The 19,536-nt window shown below is 34.1% G+C and overlaps 2 protein-coding genes across 5 annotated transcripts; both read right to left on the bottom strand.

The window, feature by feature from the left end:
- Positions 1-1,954: 1,954 nt before the first annotated feature.
- On the bottom strand, positions 1,955-6,461 carry LOC122280370 (aspartate carbamoyltransferase 2, chloroplastic). Of its 4 annotated transcripts, none has more exons than XM_043091245.1 (6): positions 6,246-6,461; positions 4,012-4,607; positions 3,791-3,930; positions 2,776-2,949; positions 2,340-2,576; positions 1,955-2,228 (listed from the first exon to the last, which is right to left on the bottom strand). In XM_043091245.1, exons 2-6 carry the CDS (start codon positions 4,547-4,549, stop codon positions 2,121-2,123), a joined length of 1,197 nt encoding a protein of 398 aa, XP_042947179.1. In that variant the 5' UTR covers positions 4,550-4,607; positions 6,246-6,461; the 3' UTR covers positions 1,955-2,120. The 4 variants fall into 4 exon arrangements, with proteins under 4 accessions (XP_042947179.1, XP_042947181.1, XP_042947177.1 ...); XM_043091247.1 differs by lacking the exon at positions 6,246-6,461 and adding an exon at positions 4,997-6,140 and having other exon boundaries at positions 2,340-2,546; XM_043091243.1 differs by lacking the exon at positions 6,246-6,461 and adding an exon at positions 4,997-6,128.
- A 4,761-nt stretch (positions 6,462-11,222) lies between these two features.
- Positions 11,223-14,289, bottom strand: LOC122280369 (GDP-L-galactose phosphorylase 2-like). The gene is made up of 7 exons (XM_043091242.1): positions 13,463-14,289; positions 13,165-13,286; positions 12,982-13,041; positions 12,617-12,859; positions 12,332-12,517; positions 11,963-12,211; positions 11,223-11,846 (listed from the first exon to the last, which is right to left on the bottom strand). The coding sequence occupies exons 1-7, from the start codon at positions 13,581-13,583 to the stop codon at positions 11,478-11,480; spliced, it is 1,350 nt and encodes a 449-aa protein (XP_042947176.1). The 5' UTR covers positions 13,584-14,289; the 3' UTR covers positions 11,223-11,477.
- Positions 14,290-19,536: the final 5,247 nt, after the last annotated feature.

Here is a 19,536-nt window from a genome sequence, read left to right as displayed (position 1 = left end):
AAGAGTATTACTATTATTTAATATAGTATTACCAATTTATTATATACTAACATATAGTATTTTAGTAATGCTACTAGTATAGTTATTAGTTAATATGGTTATAGTATTAGTACTAGTTTAATAATGTATTATTAACTTCTTAGTTATAGTAAATAAGTTGCTAATTTGCTACATGATAAATATTAAATATTATGATTGATAACCTTATTTAAATTATTTGGATGGATATAAAAAAATTTTATTTTTTTGTAGTAAAATATTTTATTCAAATTTATTGTATATAGACAATTTTTATTTTATGATTATTTTTATTTTTTTTTTCAAGTTCTTTTTTGATATTTTTAACTTAAAATTGGATAAACTGTTAGTGGACTTTTACTGTTGAGCCAAAAAATATGGGATATAAAAATTGGACCATTAGCCCATTTGGAACAGGGTGGACCGACCCAATCTGACCGTCCCGAATGGGACCGAACTGGCCAAGTCATTAGGTTGTTCTATACAGTCCAGGGTTGGAAAACCCTAGACCAAAGAGGTCTGGTCCGGTCCACAAAAGCTCTTGGGATTGGACTGAACTCCCCCCTAGCAATTATTTTTGTGTTGTCAAAGAGGCATAAATTAAGAAAATTCATTTTCTTATCATCTCAGTGGCATTAGATCTAGATAATAGATTCACAAATGAAATTTAATAAATAATTTTCAATCATATAATACCATCTTCTAAGATGATGAGAGGACGATGAGAACTAAAATAATGAGTAGCATTATTAATAAATTAAAAGTTCTACATTATTGCAGTTTATAAAATGAGATGAGATGAGATGGTTTAGATAAAAGTTAAAAGTTGAATAAATCTTATTTTTTAAAATTATTATTATTTTGAAATTTGAAAATATTGAATTGTTTTTATATTTTGTGTGAGAATTTAGAAAAATTATAATAATAAAATGAGATGAAATGAAACATTTTAACTTTCCAAACGGGTCATGTCTCCTTCCGCAAGTCCCCTGATCTCTGGCCTTTTTCTGATAAGGCATCTCTTGCAAACTTCCTAGGGCTACAAAGACCATTAATCTATCCAATAAATTTACACTTTGGGTGGTGTTAAATTAAGACATCATTTGATTATACAGTTCAGATGAGATATTTTGTTAAAAATTAAATAAAATATTATTATAATATAATTTTTTAATATTAATTTTATTTTAAAATTTGAAAATGTTGAATTATTTATTATATTTTGTGTAAAAATTTAAAAAAAATTATAATAATTATATAAGATGAGATGAAATTAATTTAATTTTATGTAACTAAACCTAATTTATAGAACGTGGCGTTCGGCAAAAGCAGGAAGACTCTTTCAAGACTGAAATTAAATTAAAACAACAGCAAAAATCATAAGAGAAGGCATACGAAGACAGGACAAGGAATGTCCACAGTCCACTTCAGCCAGGGATATTGTTGGTCTCGAGTCCTGGGGCAAAGATGCGGGTCCTAACCTCCCTGCCCGCATGTTCACAGTGAAAAATAGGGAACTTCGAACTCTCGTCAGTGTGAACTTCCCTTCAGGTTTTAGTTTAGGAAAATGTTAATATCCCTTTCGAATGGCATATTAAATATGTCCTTTCATATATTTTTTATTTTGATTTTATTTTTTTAATAGTTAAAAAATGACTACTAATAAATTTATATTTTTTAAAATGTAAAACATGTTAAAAAAATACTTTTAAAAAAACTCATTTAAACTGATGTTCATATTTGAGATGCACATTTGGTCAGCATCATCCTTTAATTTATATACACATACATATACACACGCACACGTTGCATGGGTAACATGGGTTCAACTCCGTGTGGCTGTAGTCTTTTATCTTTATCGCATCGAATTCAAATTTGTTTCATTTTTTTAAACTTCATGGGACTAGAATAAAATGCAAAAAAATTCTCACAAAACTTTAAAAACAGCTTCGGCAAAATTAATCCTCGCAGCTTCGGCAATCATAACTCGTTCGAACATGATTTTTTAATTTTTTAATTTTTTTTAATCTTCAAACAAAATTAAACCATAAAACCCAAGCTTTTCGAGCTTTTCGAGTAAGAATTAGTATGTGAAGGCATCTTTACCACCCAAGTAGTAGGAGTTTCAAGAGCGCCATCCGAATATAGAGACCATTCTTTGCTTGTCTAAAATACGCAGCCCTTGGATCCCTATCAACTTCCACAGTAATCTGCACAAATTAATGGCGCGTATGGATAAACAACTAAAATACATGCGAACAACTTAATGTTGACGATTACCAAAAAATATGTCAATGTCACTTAAAACATCGCGTGATTACCTCATCAAGCCTGGGAAGAGGGTGCATGACCACAGCATGCTTCTGCATAACATCCAAGACAGCCTGATCTACGATGTACTTGCCTCGAGCTTCTTCATAAAGGTCAAGTCTCTCTCCAAACCTTTCTTTCTGAATACGAGTTTGATACACTACATCACACTCAGAAGCCACTTCCATTAAATCAGAGCTTTCTTCCCACTCCACTCCCTGAGAAGTCAAGTAGTTTTTTATATCATCCTGTAAAACGAAATGTACATATTCAGAGACCTAAGCACCAATTTTTTCTTTAAATTTTCTGGCTTCTCGTTTGCCTAAATCAACAAAGCTTGAAATTCCCAGCAAGAATTTCTTCACCGATTAGCACTTGTTTGAGATCATTCCATGAAACATAGAATACCAATAGGTGAATTCGAGAGACAATTGCATCAACACTGACCTTCATTTTTACCACATCGGGAGCGACAAAGTAAATCCTCACATCTTGGTACTTGGCAAGCAAGTAAGCAAGTGAGCGGACAGTCCTTCCATTGGCAAGGTCACCCACTAGCGCAACTTTGATGCCATCGAGTTTTCCTACCTCTCTTTCAATGGTATAGACATCCAAAAGAGCCTGCATAGCACACAAAAGCAGGAAAAGATCTTTGAACAAAACTGTGTGAAACTTGCTACCAGCAATCAAAAAGTGTGAAGTAATAAATAATCATCAAATGCAGATACAGAGCATCACTGTCCCTCCAGATTAGAATGGAAAAGACAAACAATTAAATTCACCATGACAAAAAACCAATCATTACTATAACAGTGCATGAAAATACTTGCAGATGAACACGACATATAGTGTTTTGCAGCATGCCTTGGATGCAAGATGCTGCTTACCACCCACATCATATATCAAGAGAAGATTAAATAAAAACATATTACCAAACCGTTCCCAGTATATGGTGCTTATTATATCAAAGAAAAAAGATGTTCATCCTTCATTAATAGACATAAGTTTCAACTGTCCATACATGTTGAGCAACTAAACTGAAACAGATAGATGTGCACTGATCTGGTGTACAGGTTCTATGTTGATTTTCACGTTTGTATATGTATTGGAATGGCTCCTTATACATGACTCAAACTTATATTGCAAATATGAAAGCCTAAAATTTACACTTTAAGGATAGCAATTCTGCATTAATAAACACCTGTGGTGTATAACTATTTTTGGTATGAAAAGAACAAAATGTGCCCCTCTATTACAGAATATAAGAAGCAAATTGGACAATGCTCATGGAAAAAGCTCTCACTGAAAGTGAAGGCAACATTTCGTCTCCAGTTTCCTACTTACGCATTTGATTTTTCTTTTCTCCCAACACAATCTGCTTATAGACAGTTCTAAGGAATTTACAGACTATCAAAAAAATAAAAAAATTCAGTATCATAACTAAGAACAGCATTTGGCATACCTGTGTAGGATGTTGCCCAGGACCATCACCAGCATTAATAATAGGAATGCCAGCTATAGCTGCTGCTCTTCTGGCAGCACCACTTTCAAAGTGCCGCATCACAATTATATCAGAGTAACCCTCAACTGTCCTTATAGTATCTGCAAATCAAACTCCTATATCACAATCAAAATGCAGCGACGAACCACCAGGAAATTGATCAAGCACATGAAAAGACTTACCTTCAAGTGTTTCACCTTTAGCTGCTGATGAAAACTCCCGTGCATTTTCTGTTGTCAAAACTTCCCCACCTAACCGTTTCATGGCAGACTCAAATGAAAGCCTAGTCCTAGTGGATGGCTCGTAAAAGAGAGTAGCCATAAGATAACCCTTAAGGATTTGGCTTCCGGGATAATTATTTTCTATCTTCTCCATGTCATTCGCAACTTCAAATATAGCACCGAGAATATCCCTATTAAATTGTTGGGCTTCAATTACATCATCAAGTTGAAACTTCTTCCCTATGGAAAAAGAAGGTGCAGTCTCAACTTCCAACGAATGGCACTGGATTCTGTCGAATTGGTCAGTTTGTTCCCATTTTGATAGTACACTATGGGGTAACAACCTCGAATGTGACTGATACATTGACTCGATGCATCCTGATTGCTTGAAGAAAAGATTTGAACGATTGCACAAAAGTTCTTTGTAGCAATTCAATGTTTTGGGAGCAGCCATGCTCCCCTGCAATGAACATGCGAAAAACGAAGATGAAATAGCCATTCCACTTGACAGAGTCAGTCTACAGTATTAGGTCCGGGTTTTCAAGAACTTTAGAGCCCTGTAATTACAAGCAACAATAATATTAACTTAGAATAAAGGGGGAAAAAAAAAAAAGATATAACACAATCTGAATTAAATTCAATGAGGCATTCGAATTACAACACGTTGATTAATAAGCAGATTAGAATCTTTCACAAGTAATTGCAATATCGAAAAAGAAAAGGCAAAATTCAACATGGAAATCAAACTTCTCTGATTTAATGATACATTACATTCTGTGAACGGTGGAATCGAAGTGAAACCCGTTAGAAAGAGATGGGATAGCGAGAGACAGGGAGGAAACGGTATGAGAGACCGAGAGAGTGATTTTTTTTTTGGGTGGGGGGAGAGAGAGAGAGAGAGACAGAGAGAGACAGAGACATAGAGCAGACACGGACGGAGATTTACCTGTGGCGGAGTTCTGCAACAGACGACGGAGGGGACAGTGGACGACGGGCGGGAGTGGCGTAAGGTGTGCGGCGTCCGTCTTTGGCGTGGGCAAGGCTGAATAGGGTTGAGAAGCGAGCGGCAGTGTGGGAGGCGTTGTTGGCTGTAGCCCAGTGGTGAGCGACCGCTGAGAGTTTTAGAGAGAGAGGAGGGCGGTAACGAGAGAGAGAAAGAGGCCGAGTGAGGGAGAGAAGCTCGTAGAGTTTTATCGGCGTGGAGTTGTGGTCGGACGTCGAGGAAACGAAGGGAGAATAGCGTTGAGCTTGGGCAGCAGAAACTCACATAATAAGCGAGCGGGACGGACGGAGAGAGAGGAAGACTGGAAGAGAGAGGGACGAGCGGAGAGAGACGCGGGTGGTGTTGTGCACAGAGTAGGGGCAGGGGGGCGCTGGACGTAGCGTGGGAGACGGGGAAGAAAGAAACAGGGATTTTGTCACTCGGACAAAACAGAGACTGAGTGGTTTCGTTCACCTTTTATTTTTCCTGGGCCGGCTGGGCTTAAACGGATATTGAGCCTAGGCTTTGGGCTGGGTATGACAAAATCCACTCTGAATACAAACTCATAATACCGTCTCTATTTGATTTCATTGTAGATTGAACAAAAAATTGAAATAATAGCAAAGATTATTTGTCCTATTAGATTAAAGTCTTCGTGGTATCGTAAAGAGATAAAGCATATCTGTTCGACGGTATATGACCACCCCTAATATAAAGTTCAAAGTTGAACATCAGATTCCTGTTAAACGAAAAAATCAAGTGAAGCCAAACCCAAATGCCGAAAAGCAAAAGGGCAAAAAGGCGAAGATAAACAAACATCTTTTCATCAGGTCTGAGCATACTATTCACGATCAAATATTGGCCCGGATCCTTGATTAAAAAGGAAACTAGGAAGGAATAACGATACTGACAAATCTTTTCAGTTCCAAAACTTGTAAAAATTAAACCTGTTTGATTGATAAGAAAATGAATAAAACTACGAGGAAAGATCCGATGCATTAGACAGTTTAGATTCAAACAAAATGAGGACTTCAGAGTGCTGCAGTAATCTCCGGCCACCAAAAACGAGGAAAAGTACACAAATATACTTTCGTTTCCCCGGCAACCGAACGGAGTGTTAGGAAACCGAAGACGAAATAGTAATAGAGATACTGAGATATAACAAAATGATAATCAACTAAAAAATAGAGGGATTGCGTTTGGATTTACGTACAGAATAAGGAAGAAAGATGAGAGCGGTCACAGCAGCAAAAACCTTCCCCGAGAGAGCTGTCTGTTCGCCACGAAAATATGTAGCTCCGAGAAACAGATATGGTTTTGGAGTGAAATTTTTAGAAAATTAATAAAATCAACAAAATGAAATGAAAATAAAATAAAATTACGAAATCTTTAATAAAATTGAAACAATAATATACAGTGATATTCGATGAATTTATGAAAAAGGCTTTTTTTGGCCCCGCGGGGGGGGGGGGGGGGGGCCGTGGAAGGATTCGCGGTAAAAAGATATGCACGATTTCATTTAATTTATGGTAAAGTGATGTGATGCGGTGCTGAGCAGTAGCACGAGGAATTTTCGTTGTTGCAACGTGTTATCATGAATTTAGACGGGGTGTGATCTTTATACACGGTCATGAGTTATAACTTATGATTGATTTGGATTCCCGGAATTTCATTCCGATCTTAGGATCTACAGTAAGAGATATATGAATGGCTCAAGGGGATGGATGATGTTTGGCAAGCAAAATGGAATTTTCTCACTCATATTACCTAATAATTTGATATGATTTCTATTAAAATTATAAAAAAAACGTTGTTTTCTACTCGTCTTAGGTTTCAATCTACTATTATTTTTATATACCATTAAATATTTAATAAATATTACAGATTTTTTTACATATGTTTAAACCTATCAGACTGTAAGTATATGTATGGTGGCGTTATGATTCGTGTGTCATAATGTCTTGTGAGTGATTATTACAGGCTTAGTGGGTAAATTTACAAATAAACCATGAACCTGCCCAACAAACCATGATCATGCCGCTCTGAAGCCTTGTGAGGATCCACCCCCGACGTATTTTTTTCATTAACAAATTTATTTTACTCGAGAATTAAAAAATATATATACAGATAAACAAACAACAAACACTAGAATATTCTTCATTGAGATTTGTGTACAAAGACAAAACTAAAAAACATCGGTATGAACCAGACCGACCCATTCATTTGACATAAAACCATGGCACCTTTATTATCATAATAAATAAACACTCCAAGACTGGCTGATACGACTAGCATAGAGAATATAATGCACCATCAAAGTAAATGGCTTCATTGCATTGTAGGTGGAGAACCTCTTGGGGGTTGGGGCGGTTGTGGAGGATGAGACCGAGGTGGTTTAGGAGGAGATGGGAATGGAGGATGCGGAGGTCGTGGTGGCGGAAATGGGGATGGCAATGGCCCTCCATACCCACACATCCCGTAGAAGCACAAGACATGAACGGGGCATCTATTTCCACATTTGCCACAGTGAAATGGGTTGATATTTGTATTGACGCATTGAGCACGACAACATTGCCAACTAAATGGACATCTAGTCCCACACGAGCCACAGTTGTTAACATCTGAACTCACGTCTACACAAAGGTTTCTACAACACAGCCTTATGCCTGGAACCTCTCCCTGTTTGCATATCCAAGGCCTTTTCCAACACCCAGGGTCACGCAGGCGTTGGTGGTGGTGATTTGTGATTTTCTCAAGCCATGGCGAAGATGATGACAAGCCATCCTCCACATTCTGTTGCACCATTTTCTTAGATACTGCATTTCCTTCCACAATCACATGCCATAGCACTAAAAGTAGGAGACAAATAGCAATATGAAAATTAACTAGCTGCGTCATTCTGGGATGCGCAATTAACAGGCAGTTAGGCTTATGGTGATATATTTAAAAAAGATTATATGTGCATAGGTGTTTAGGTGAGGAGGAATTCTTTCTTTTCCTTGTTGTCCGGTGGGGCTTGAGGGTTCATGTTTTTCATACATGGCTTAGCATTGAGGAACTCATGTTGTGGAAGGTGGACCTGGTGTGGATTAGCAATTAATTACGTGATAAGAAGGTTTTTCTCTGCTTTGTGCATGGATAACTTTGTTGCTTTTCCAAGTCCATGTTAAAAGCTAAGTGTAACGGTGTGAGCATACCATTTCCAAGATTATTCTATTTCTCCCAAACAGACTGGCCCTTTTACGGTGATGTAGGTCCGTATGTGAAAGACCTCCCGTCCCCATCATTCTTCATGGATCGATCTAGAGACCATTGTTTACATGTCAATACTTGAAATTGAAATGATACCACAAATCAACTAGATAAAAGCAGGCAGCAGGCGGATCGACACAACACAAAATATCCATTCAACTTTGAGTGTAACTGGAACAGTCCAATTTACCATTTATGAGGAAATGACCAGATAATTGTAAAGCAAAGCCTTAAATATGCATCAAGGATATGAGCTTTTAAATGCCATTCAAGTAAATATCCATTAGCAAAGGTGCAAATCATACCAGAAAAGAACAGGCACTATACAAGAAGACCAAGTCATTTTATGATGACAAAAACCATTAATGCTAGTTTTGAAAACCCTAACAAGAAAGCGAAGATAACGTCTATGCAGGTATCCATTCAAATGCTTGCTCTGAAAAGCTTGCTCTGAAAAATATGGATTCATATCGAGAATTGGGAAGACAAAGGTTTGAAAACTTGACATGCAAGGTGTAAAAGTCCCCATTGATTATGAGAAAGGCAGAATATAACCATGACAAACAAAGTGTTACTTAAATGAGAGTGATCAGATTCATGTTTATTCCAAAGACTACTACACGATAAATCTAATTAGAAAAAGTCAATTTTCATTATCTTCAGCATTCCCCTTCTCTTCATAACGGCGCTTAAACTTGGCAACCTGCCCAATACTTTCGGCCATTTGGCGTTTTGCCCTGAAGTGGTACACTTTACCAACATGGTGTATTTTGCTCATCATAACGTGCATCAATCTACCACTCTGTGTTACATAGGATATCCATTGCAACTGAGGGTGCAATCCTTTCTTCATTTTTTGCTAATCTGTAATTGGAAGAGGAGGAAGCTTATAGTGCACTGTCATAGTTAAAACACTATTCTAAGGCAATATTCAATAGAAAACAAATAATTCTCCCTCCTCTCCTCATCAACAACAAAATAGGAAAATTGCTTTTGTAGTTGTGAAGTGAATGACGCACACAATGCAGTAAAATAAATCATTATAATTATAATAAAAAATCTTCTTAACTGCAATATTTCTCCTAAAAAATTTAGTTCATAGACTTCTCTACGACTGTGAAAAGGTCTGCTAGAGTTAAAGATGCTGCTTGAATCTAATTTAAATTGAAAACTTTAACATAATAAATCAAACGGATATTAACAAAAAAAAAAAAAAACATTTTATAAATAAGAATATGTGCTTGAGGGAATTGGAAAGAAAAGTCATGTGAAGGTAAGCTGCGTGGCTCGGCATTTTAACGAACAATTGGCAGCTATATTAGTCATGGCAATAAAGGAGCTAGTCTCCGCGTATATGCAACTGATTTTGGAATAGGTTTTGGCTAATTTTGAATGAATAGTTCATCCCACAATAAAGACATGAATAACGCAAACACTAAGCACCCACTTCAAGATTTTAAACCTAAAATCGAGTGATTTTCCCCATGAGTCTCGCATTCGGAAAGCCAAACACTAGCACTTCATTTCTTGATTGATCTCGGAAAACATTAAGGAAAGGAAAGTGAAAGCTTTATCCTACATAAATTTCAGAACCAAAGAGAACACACAAGCGTCAAAGAAAATGGAAATGCAACAACCCTATATAAAATTTAAAATTTTCTATTTGTGACCATAATGATAAAAACACAGAGATATCGAAACAGAGATTCATAATTGTGTGTGCTATGAGATAAAACTTAAAAGATAGGAAGGAATGGAAATATAAAAATCAAAAGCTAAGTGCGCGAGAGAGTGGAAGAGATAGACAGACAGTTGCCGGGAGTCGATGATCAAAGCGAAACGCAAGCGAAGGAAGCGGCGGCAACACCTTGTTGTTGGACAGAGAACGGCATGGAGTAATGCTGAGCATTATTGGACCATGTTGGCTGCTTTTGGGCTTCAGCAATCCAAATGCGTTTGGGCTTCACATCTTTGAAATGAAAAGTTTGGAAGAATTTAAGGTTAGGTTAAAGTTAAAATTTAAATAAAATATTATTAAAATATTATTTTTTAATATTATTATTTATTTAAAATTTATAAAATTTAAATTATTTATTATAATTTATGTGATAATTTATAAAAATTATAATAATGAGATTGTTTGAGATGGTTTTGGTATGTGAGCCTAGAATAACAGAACAAACATGCGATGAAATCATAATTTCATGTGTTGACTATCGGATATGTGGGTTTGGATGTTGAAAAGTGTTGAAAAGAGTTGTGAATAGTAGTAATAAGTATGAAAAGTAATAATAAATTAATGAATAGTAATAAAAAATATATGAAAAGTAATAAATATTAATAAAAGTAGGTAAAAAGTAATAATAAAATAATGAATAATAGTAAAAAGTGTTAAAAATAATTGAGATACTCACCCAAATGCAGGGACGATGCCCCCCTTATTTTCCCGATGTGTCCATGCCATGTGTGGCTATATGTGCTCTGTGTGCGGTTCCGTGAGTTGTCTCATGCATTAAAGATGTTGGACATTGCTTGAGCTGAGTAATTACTCTCATTTCAGTTGTTGGGCTGTGAAGCCGATCTTTACTCAGTTGAAAAATCTGTGAGCAGCCGAATGGTACTGGAAGACTTTTATTAGAAGTAGTAATAATTAGTATAATTTTATTCTTAAAAAAAAATTATAAATGGGACCATTTTTCTCTGGAGAAAGGGCGACTATGAAGTTTGGCAAGTGTTACCGCATTTTAAGGCTCCTCTAGGGTATCAGTCAACCCTGTTCGTCTGTTCATTCATTTCTCAAATTTCCATCCACTTCTATTACCAACACTCCCCATATTTTTTTTAGTCTGTTACATTAAGCTGTGGGTTTTCGGTTTTGCTCCAGTGGACTAGCAATCAGGGAAAAAAAAGTAGTTATAAACTACAAGCACGGACCAAATACATACTAATTCCACATTCATTAGCACAAATATGCAAACAATACCTAGTAGTATTTTACACGACACACGAAGCACATCAGACAATATTACAGAGCCAAAAGGCAGAAAGCATACACACAAAGGGTGCTGCAATAATGTAAACCCTGTTTACTTATTTTGACATCTGCTAGCATCCATTCATTAAATACTTATACAAACTCATACAGCAAACTGCAATACCAAACACAGGTGATCTGGTGATCAGATCCTGATTCTCAATGCATAACGATGCATTCTTGTGTCCCAGTCACCATATTGTGGCGGGAGTTGTTGTTGATGGCATCCACTTCCTCAAGTGGTTGAGGATTGACATCCGGCTCCTCCAGTGAGCTTTCAGAAGCATCTCCTTTCCCATTGTCGACACACACAATGGCTTCAAAAATAAGAGCATACACTTCTTCAAACCTCGCTTCAGATAGGGAGACCTCTGCAAGCAGCCTCCATGCATTTTCCTCAGATGCCTCTTCATAGTCCTTCTTCCTCTTTAAAACCATGTGCCCGCTAATCTCCCACACAGCTGGGTTCACTTGCGTGTCAAGAAGCTCTGCACTCACTTCCCCAAGAGCTTGTTTCTCAGCATAACACTGTTCATCAGATTGGGCAGATCAATTAAGCTAACTGTTGATATCTAAAAAGTAACCAAACAAGCATTTATTTTATAGAACATCACATGAAGAACTAACATTTTGAAACAATTTACCTGTGGGAGGAGGAAGACTCGCCTTCCACAATCAGCAATGAGAACATTATAAGGTATGTTGTTAGCTTGAAGGCAAATGCAGGCATCAGATACGGTGTTTGACAAGTCTTCCACAGTATATCCACCTTCAAAGACGAGACCTCTAACTGGATAATTTAACAGCTTGGAGATCTTCACCCCACCATCCAAAGTGGTGATCTTCTCGGTGGGAGCCTTCTCGATAGGAAAGGACACAGCCAAGTAGTAAGCCTGTCCCACCAAAATGATTAATTTGCATTTCCAACATCAAGCGATAGCTAATTGTTTGAGAAATAATTGTCTAAATATTTATTGAAGCTCATGGAGTCAGCAAATTTTATTAGTAGAAACCTGGAAGTGAAGGTGGTTGATGGTGGCAAATGCACCCAAACTGTTGAAACCCAGCCTGAAGTAAGGATTCCCAGCTTCTGCCGCCATGTGAAGGGCAAGCAAGAAGCTGTCATGGTCAATCCTTTGTGGCAGGCACTCCAGAACACGAGGGATCAGAAGCACATGCCCGTATTCTATTGGACTCACCTGTTAAATTGTATACACGACATAAGTTATCTAACTTCATGCTTGCTCGAGCAACTCTCACGGAACGAAGAAAAAGAAAGTATCAGAGTAATGACATACATTGATGGCAACAACACTTGGAGAATTCTCAACATCAACGGGCGCATTTGGGAAGAACTGGACTTCACCATCATCACTTGCTTCTAACTGGAAGAGTACTTCTTCTTGCCCAACTTTAGTGAAGTTGAATTTGTTCCCATCAAAAGGCTGGAGGACCTTATCAACGCGGAATTCAGTTGGCCTCTTCTTAAGGTGGCGGCCCTCATTCAGCTGGGCGATAAAACCATAGTTGCCAGGAATCACCTACACCAAACACGTAACAGATAAAGCCCATGTCCCTACTGAGTAAATACTCGGATCAACTCGCTCCTACTTGCATACCAACAAGGTTGGAACAAAAAACAAAGGAAAACCGAGATGTTCACCTTGGTTTCACAGGCAGTGACATCATAGCGAAAGAGCCCTCTCTGCATGCGATCCTCCCACTACATGAAAATTGGAAACAACTTAAACTCACACTTGGATTTTGTTTAGGCTTGGTCAATACAACTAGAATAAATGGGGAAAAACTTAGTTCATTGCTCCTCGGCTGCTCTTAAGAAATTTACCTCGCCAAGAAGCAGCGAGTCCAAAAAGGCCACGGGAGGCTTTCCACTCTCATGTCCGGCTAAGCCTTTGTCACTGGCAATCTTGTTCAACTTCTTAAAAGCATATAAAGGCAGCTTTGCCCCTGTTATCCAACATCCAAATACCCGGTTAAATAAATGCCCCATACCGAAAAAAGAATACGGCAAACCCAAAATTCACTTGCGAAGGCATTTGTTTCACAAAATACAAGCAGATCAGCTAAAAACCAATGTAAAAATACAAAAAAAAAAATCACATGCGAAGCACTTCAACAAATACCTTGAATGCAACACTTGTTGAGGCAATTGCGGCCGCAACCCCCTCCGCGGCGAGCAACATCTTCCGCCTCCTCTTTCTGGTAATTCGAAACGACAGTTGGTACCCTCTTGATCCTCAACATCTTGCTCTCTCTCTCTCTCTCGGAAATTTAATCAATCACGAAAACACGAAAGACACCAAACAACAACAGCAGCAGCAGCAGCAACGACGACGACGATAAACTTTTGCCAATCGCTCTGAATAACTAAATAGCTTTTAAATGTAAAGACGACTGAAGACCTAAAACTAATATAGCACTAATTAGTAGGACGAAACGGAAGCAAAACCACCACCAGCGAGGAAGAGGAGGTCGGAAGGACTGCCGCCTTCGGAAGGCAAAGCGCCACGCCCGCCGTGCGGTGAAGGGTTGCTCTCAATTACACAACCCTTGGGTCCGACAGCCCGGACATGAAGTAGAGGCCGAGAAACTCCGAATATAGCCGTGATGTCTACAACGCGTCGCTCCTGGGTTTTACCCCCTACAATCTAAACCACCCTTTCCTTTTTCTTTTTTCCTTGTCTCTAACCCAGACCGAAACAACCGTATATTCTTGAAGAAACGGCACCACAAGAAAGGATTTACTCGCTTTCTCGTATTGAATCGGATGCGGAATGTAAGATGAAGAAGGGATAGGAGGCTCTCGGAGGCAATTGAGCTTGAGTGTGATTTGGGAAGGAGGGAAGGGGAAGATGTTTTATAGATAAGAGGGTGGTCGTGGTTGTGGTTGTGGCTGTAGTTGTGTGTACTATGTTGATATGTGGCCTTCGTGCTACTACCCAACACAATTATTGAGATCTAGATCGAGAGAGAGAGACGACTCAGACGAGAGAGTTTTCTCTCAAAAATAAATATGATGCCCACCAGAGGAAAAAACGAGCTCGTACGTCTCAATTGTTGTTTACCGGAAAGGAACGACCTGTCGTACGGATGGACATAGGAATACGATTTTTTTTCTCGAAATTTGTTACGCTACATACTATACTTAAAATATTTTTTATATTTTAAAATATTTTTTTGACTTTATTTTTTTTCAATTAATTAAATTCTTTTATTTGATAAAAAAAATATATATATGATATGTGAGCTCATATTTAAAATTTTTCTTTTTTTCTCTGATTGTTCTACTCACAACCAATGTGAACCATTACGTATTTTCAGTTTTTTTTTATATATTTTTTTTTTATTTTTAATTTTTTTTATAAAAAATACATAAATTTAATTATATTCACTTTCTAATTATTAAAAAAAAGGGTCAAAATCCTTGATTCAATGAGCATTACTCTTTTTTATCATCTTCTCTGTTTTTTTTCTAAATTTTAATTTCGATTTTTTCCTCTAACTTTGAGGGAAGTAGATCTAAACCCGGTTTTCATGGATTACGATGTCCGATATTTTCTGTTTTTTTTTTTTTTTTTTTTTCAGTAAATTATGTAGGTACTACATCATTATGTGCTGAAGAGTGGGAAAATATTTATTTAAAAGAATATTTTGGCTATTATAGAAGGAAAAAATTTGGTTGAAAGCATAATTATGTATTAATATATGTATTAATATATTGTGATTGGTCAAAAAATATTTTTTATTGAAAATAATACTAAATTAAATTTTAAATATGAAAAAATCAGTATTATTATACAGATTAGTACGTGACTTTACTTGTACGTAACAAAACTCTTATGAAATATATGGAGCTATATTCAGTCAACTAATGATTAAAAAGTATTATAAATATAAATAAATTATATAAAAATAAATTCACAAACTAACATAATTTTATTATATTTATTTTACGATAAAAATAATTTTATAATATTACATATCAAATCAAGACACATTATTTTATAAATTTACTTTTATATAATATATTTGTATCTAACGTAATTATCTATAAACTTAACATTAAATGTGATGAGATTTGTATGTTATATTTTTAATTTTGGAATATTTTATTCACCAAACAATCATCCCAATAGGTAAGATATGATATATTTATCATAATTAGATGATTATTTATTCAATAATTATTTATTATCAAATGTTGATAAATATGTCATATATTATATAGTAGAATAAAAATATAATAAGAGTATTGTACATAATATTATTCTTATTTAAATTATTCAATAAATCTTTTTAATATGGATCATGGTTAATAGTCATTTATACGCGATTATTTGGTGTGTCGTCCGTGGAATAATTACTGCCTCATGCACGAGAGAGTTTTCATGTTTGTTTTTAAGATGATAACAGTGTAATTTAATTTTATAGACGTGATAGAATTTAATTTGTACGAAATTTAAATTTTATAATTTTCTTATAAATCAAATTTTGTTACTTCAAAGAGTGTATTTACATATCAACTTACAAATAGAGATTTTTATAATTGTATAGATATCTTATGATTGTGTTTGGATATTAAATTGAGATGAGTTAAATTATTCATAAATAGTAATAAGTTAAAAATGTGAAGTAAGTTTTGTAAAGCTTATTTAAGATATATTTAGATATTAATCTAAGTTTAGAGATATTTATAAGAAGTTGAAAAAAATTATGAATTTCTCTTATAAAAATACGTTGAGTTAAAAAAAATTATAAATCTAACGTATAAAGAGATTTTAAATTAAAATTAATTAAATAATTTAAAAATTAAATATTTAAATGTTAAACTTAATTTAAAATTAAATTAAATTTAATTAATCTCGATTGAACCTTATAATCAAATGTTATACCGGATCCATGGTTTAAATTTGACCATTATAGTTAGGTGTTGTTGCTAATAACCCCAAATATTAGTTGAAATTACTTTCAAAAAAATTTAGTTACAAAGTACGCTTCTAGAAGTTTGTAAGGGAGAAAGGTAGCATTTTAAATCAACTTTAAATGATGCGGATTGGGATCAATGAGAATAATCAAAGTTCCCATACTCTGGAAAAGTGTACGCCGCCCATCAATTACCAGTTAGGTCGTGGTCAGCTCCTTTCTTCCTTCATGCTTTTTGGTATATATATATATATATATATTTTTTTTTCCCCCGCAAAGTGGCCTTCGTTAGAAACTCCGGTATATCATATTTTCCGACTTAAAGAGCATTAGTAATGGATTTAATAAAATTAAATTAGCTAGGAATATTAATAATGGATTTAACAAAATTAAATTAGTTAGAAACACTAGTAATAAATTTAACAAAGTCAAATTTTAGCTAAGTAATAATTAAGATGCACAATTCACTAAAACAGACTCAACAAATGAATAGTATTTATAGCCAAAAATTAATTTATTGGCTAAATATTATTTTGTGACTAAAAAATTTTTTCTTGCTGCCTCTACTCCCAAGCTGCTACCTACTGGTTCTTGCTCACACACACAAGTGACACATATAAAGACATATGTATTAATGAGTTATTGATTATGCAATTGGTTGAATTTCCTGTATTGAATTTTCTTTTTCATTTTTATTTTAAGGAAAAAGTAGTTCTTGATTATAAGTATTAAAAAATTAATATGTAATTTTTTAATAACGAATAAATATTTAAATTACACTTATAATTAAAATAAATAAAAATTTTAAAATTAATATTTTAATAGAATAGTGATAGATTTGTTGAGTCTATTATTTGATATTGTTGAAAAGTGGCTAGCTAAATTTATAAAAGTGAATTTCTTAGTCAAATTTTAACCAAAATTTATTGAGGCCACTACTAGTTCTCTTAAAGCACAACGAGCACCAATTTATTTATTTTAAACAATCTCGTATTAACAAAATAAATTTACTCGTAAAAGAGTTACGCAGATGCAAATGAATTGTGATAATTGATTAATTAAAAAAATAATATTTATAATTATAAAATGTAGAAGTTTTGTACATCTCTTTTGAAAAAAATGTATAAATCTAAAATATACATGAAAATTATTTTTTTAATAATAAACTTTATTTTTATTTTTAAAAACAGATGAAACTTATACATCTTAAAATTGTATATAGAATTACTAGATCAATTAAAGTTAAATATAAAAGTGGTAGTTATTCTAGTTGATTCGCCAATAATAAGTTAAATGGTTATATTTTTATAAATTAATGTGGTTTGACGTGATATATTAAATCTTACCAATTTTTTTACTAAAAAACTAATTTTACATGTCATATAAGTCAAATTAATTTATAATTTGAATTATTATATTATCAAGTCATTTGTAAAATATATTATTCACAGAAAGTGTATATTTGATTTATAAAATTTAAAATATTAAATTTATTTTTAAAATTAAATATTGTAATATAAATATTTCATTATATATGTTTTGTATAGCAATTTGAGAATAATTTTTTTTATGAATTTATTATAATAAAATTATTTTTGTATAAACATCTCTATGATTTATTTTATTTTTTTAAGTTTTTCCTAGCGTGTGGACCTGTTGTGGGTGTTGAAGAAGTCCACGGTAGGAAATTTCCTATGGTGGGGCGAAGACCGAAAACATTATCTGATAGTGCGAGGATGACAACGACTCCCAACCTTCCTAGTCGTACCCATTTGTCATGGGCAAGGATTAGGAAATTCCCATCTAGATGCCAACAAACATGTTTTTCACGTGGGGACTCCCATCCTCCACACATTTTTCCGGGATTTTTATTTATTTATTTTTTTTTTAATATGATAATTGAAGATGCGAAAGTAGTTTTTTAGGATGAAATTGTAAATAACCTGAAATAATAAAATATGAACTTTTATTTAAAGACTGTAAACTTTTAATTGTTTTTTTCCCCAGTCGGTAAGAAGTCATATTGCACGCTTAAAAACATGTAGGTTAGGATTTATTTTAAATATATGATTTATATATTTTATTTAAATATATGATTTATTATTTTATTTAAATATACATATTATATATTGATGTATGGTATAGAGTTTACGCGTTGCATTTTTCTTCTAAAAAATGGGTGATGCTACATGTATAGAGGATGTGAGAATCCTCACCGAAGGACACAATTTTTTTTTTCAAACATCTTTCTAAATATTTTAAAAAACATAAAAATTCACAAATGCATTAAAAACACTTTCTTAACAATAATCTAATTAATGGGTTTTTTGATAAGTTTTATAAATAGAAATATTATTTTTTTTAAAAAAAAAAGAAAAAGAAAAAAATATATGGACGGGAGAAGCAACGAAAATTGGATTGAAAAGGTCAAAGATTCCCGAATCTAATCATGCGGAGGACTGGGGATCATACAATGGTTGTCCACTCGGGACCACTTTACATGTGGCTAACATATGCCTAGTACAAGTTGATACTATTCTAAAAATATATATTAAAAATAATAATACAAGTCGATAACACTCTACATCTTAATTATTATTATTTAAAAAAAATGAAGCGAGACAAAACTTTATAATTTATTTATTGCGATGAAGATGGACATAGTAATGTCGTTATGCATTCTTAATTAGGACACAAGTCATATTGTTCGCATTTATTCATTTATGGTCCTTCGATATGATATATATAGATATATCTATATATATATCCACGCGTACGTGGATCCCATCGGGTAAAACATGTCTCCCAATCAGACTAGAGGTACAAGTAACCCACGCCAAAACACTAGCATCGCAGAGGAAACTTCCGACCCCAAATCCAATGCATGATTGCTTGAAATGAAAGATATTCAATTTTTTAAGATAAAATGTTTCTTACAAAAATAAATCTAAAATAAAGAATCTAATTTATTTTGATTGTTTTTTTAAATTGAGCTCGTAATTTTTGATTTTTACAATATTGACACGTGATATCAGTATGTCATTCGCGCAACTCAGTTCAACAATTTTAGAAATACATATGCCACGACATTATCGGTATGTCAATTATCCTATTAATTTATTAAGATAAAATTGACAGAATTATCTAATTAAATTATTTTTTTAATCCAATTATCAATATTGTAAAAGTTAAAATCTCGATTTCGATTAGTTAAAATGTGGAAATCTTAATACTGATTTTAAAGTCAAGTAAAAAACTAATTAAAAATCACAAA

This window comes from Carya illinoinensis, chromosome 11 (genome assembly GCF_018687715.1).
Source record: "Carya illinoinensis cultivar Pawnee chromosome 11, C.illinoinensisPawnee_v1, whole genome shotgun sequence".
In the NCBI taxonomy this organism is placed as follows: Eukaryota; Viridiplantae; Streptophyta; class Magnoliopsida; order Fagales; family Juglandaceae; genus Carya; species Carya illinoinensis.
Note: the sequence above shows the minus strand (reverse complement) of the source record. Positions and strands in the feature narration are given on the sequence as shown.

Coding starts and splice junctions, on each gene's coding strand:
- LOC122280369 (XM_043091242.1), bottom strand. CDS start 13,583: ATGTTGAGGATCAAGAGGGTACCAACTGTCGTTTCGAATTACCAGAAA. Junction 13,042..13,164: donor ACTCGCTGCTTCTTGGCGAG/GTAAATTTCTTA, acceptor ATTTTCATGTAG/TGGGAGGATCGCATGCAGAG. Junction 12,212..12,331: donor TCAACCACCTTCACTTCCAG/GTTTCTACTAAT, acceptor TTGGTGGGACAG/GCTTACTACTTGGCTGTGTC.
- LOC122280370 (XM_043091245.1), bottom strand. CDS start 4,549: ATGGCTATTTCATCTTCGTTTTTCGCATGTTCATTGCAGGGGAGCATG. Junction 3,931..4,011: donor TAAAGGTGAAACACTTGAAG/GTAAGTCTTTTC, acceptor TTTGATTTGCAG/ATACTATAAGGACAGTTGAG. Junction 2,577..2,775: donor CCGATGTGGTAAAAATGAAG/GTCAGTGTTGAT, acceptor TTCGTTTTACAG/GATGATATAAAAAACTACTT.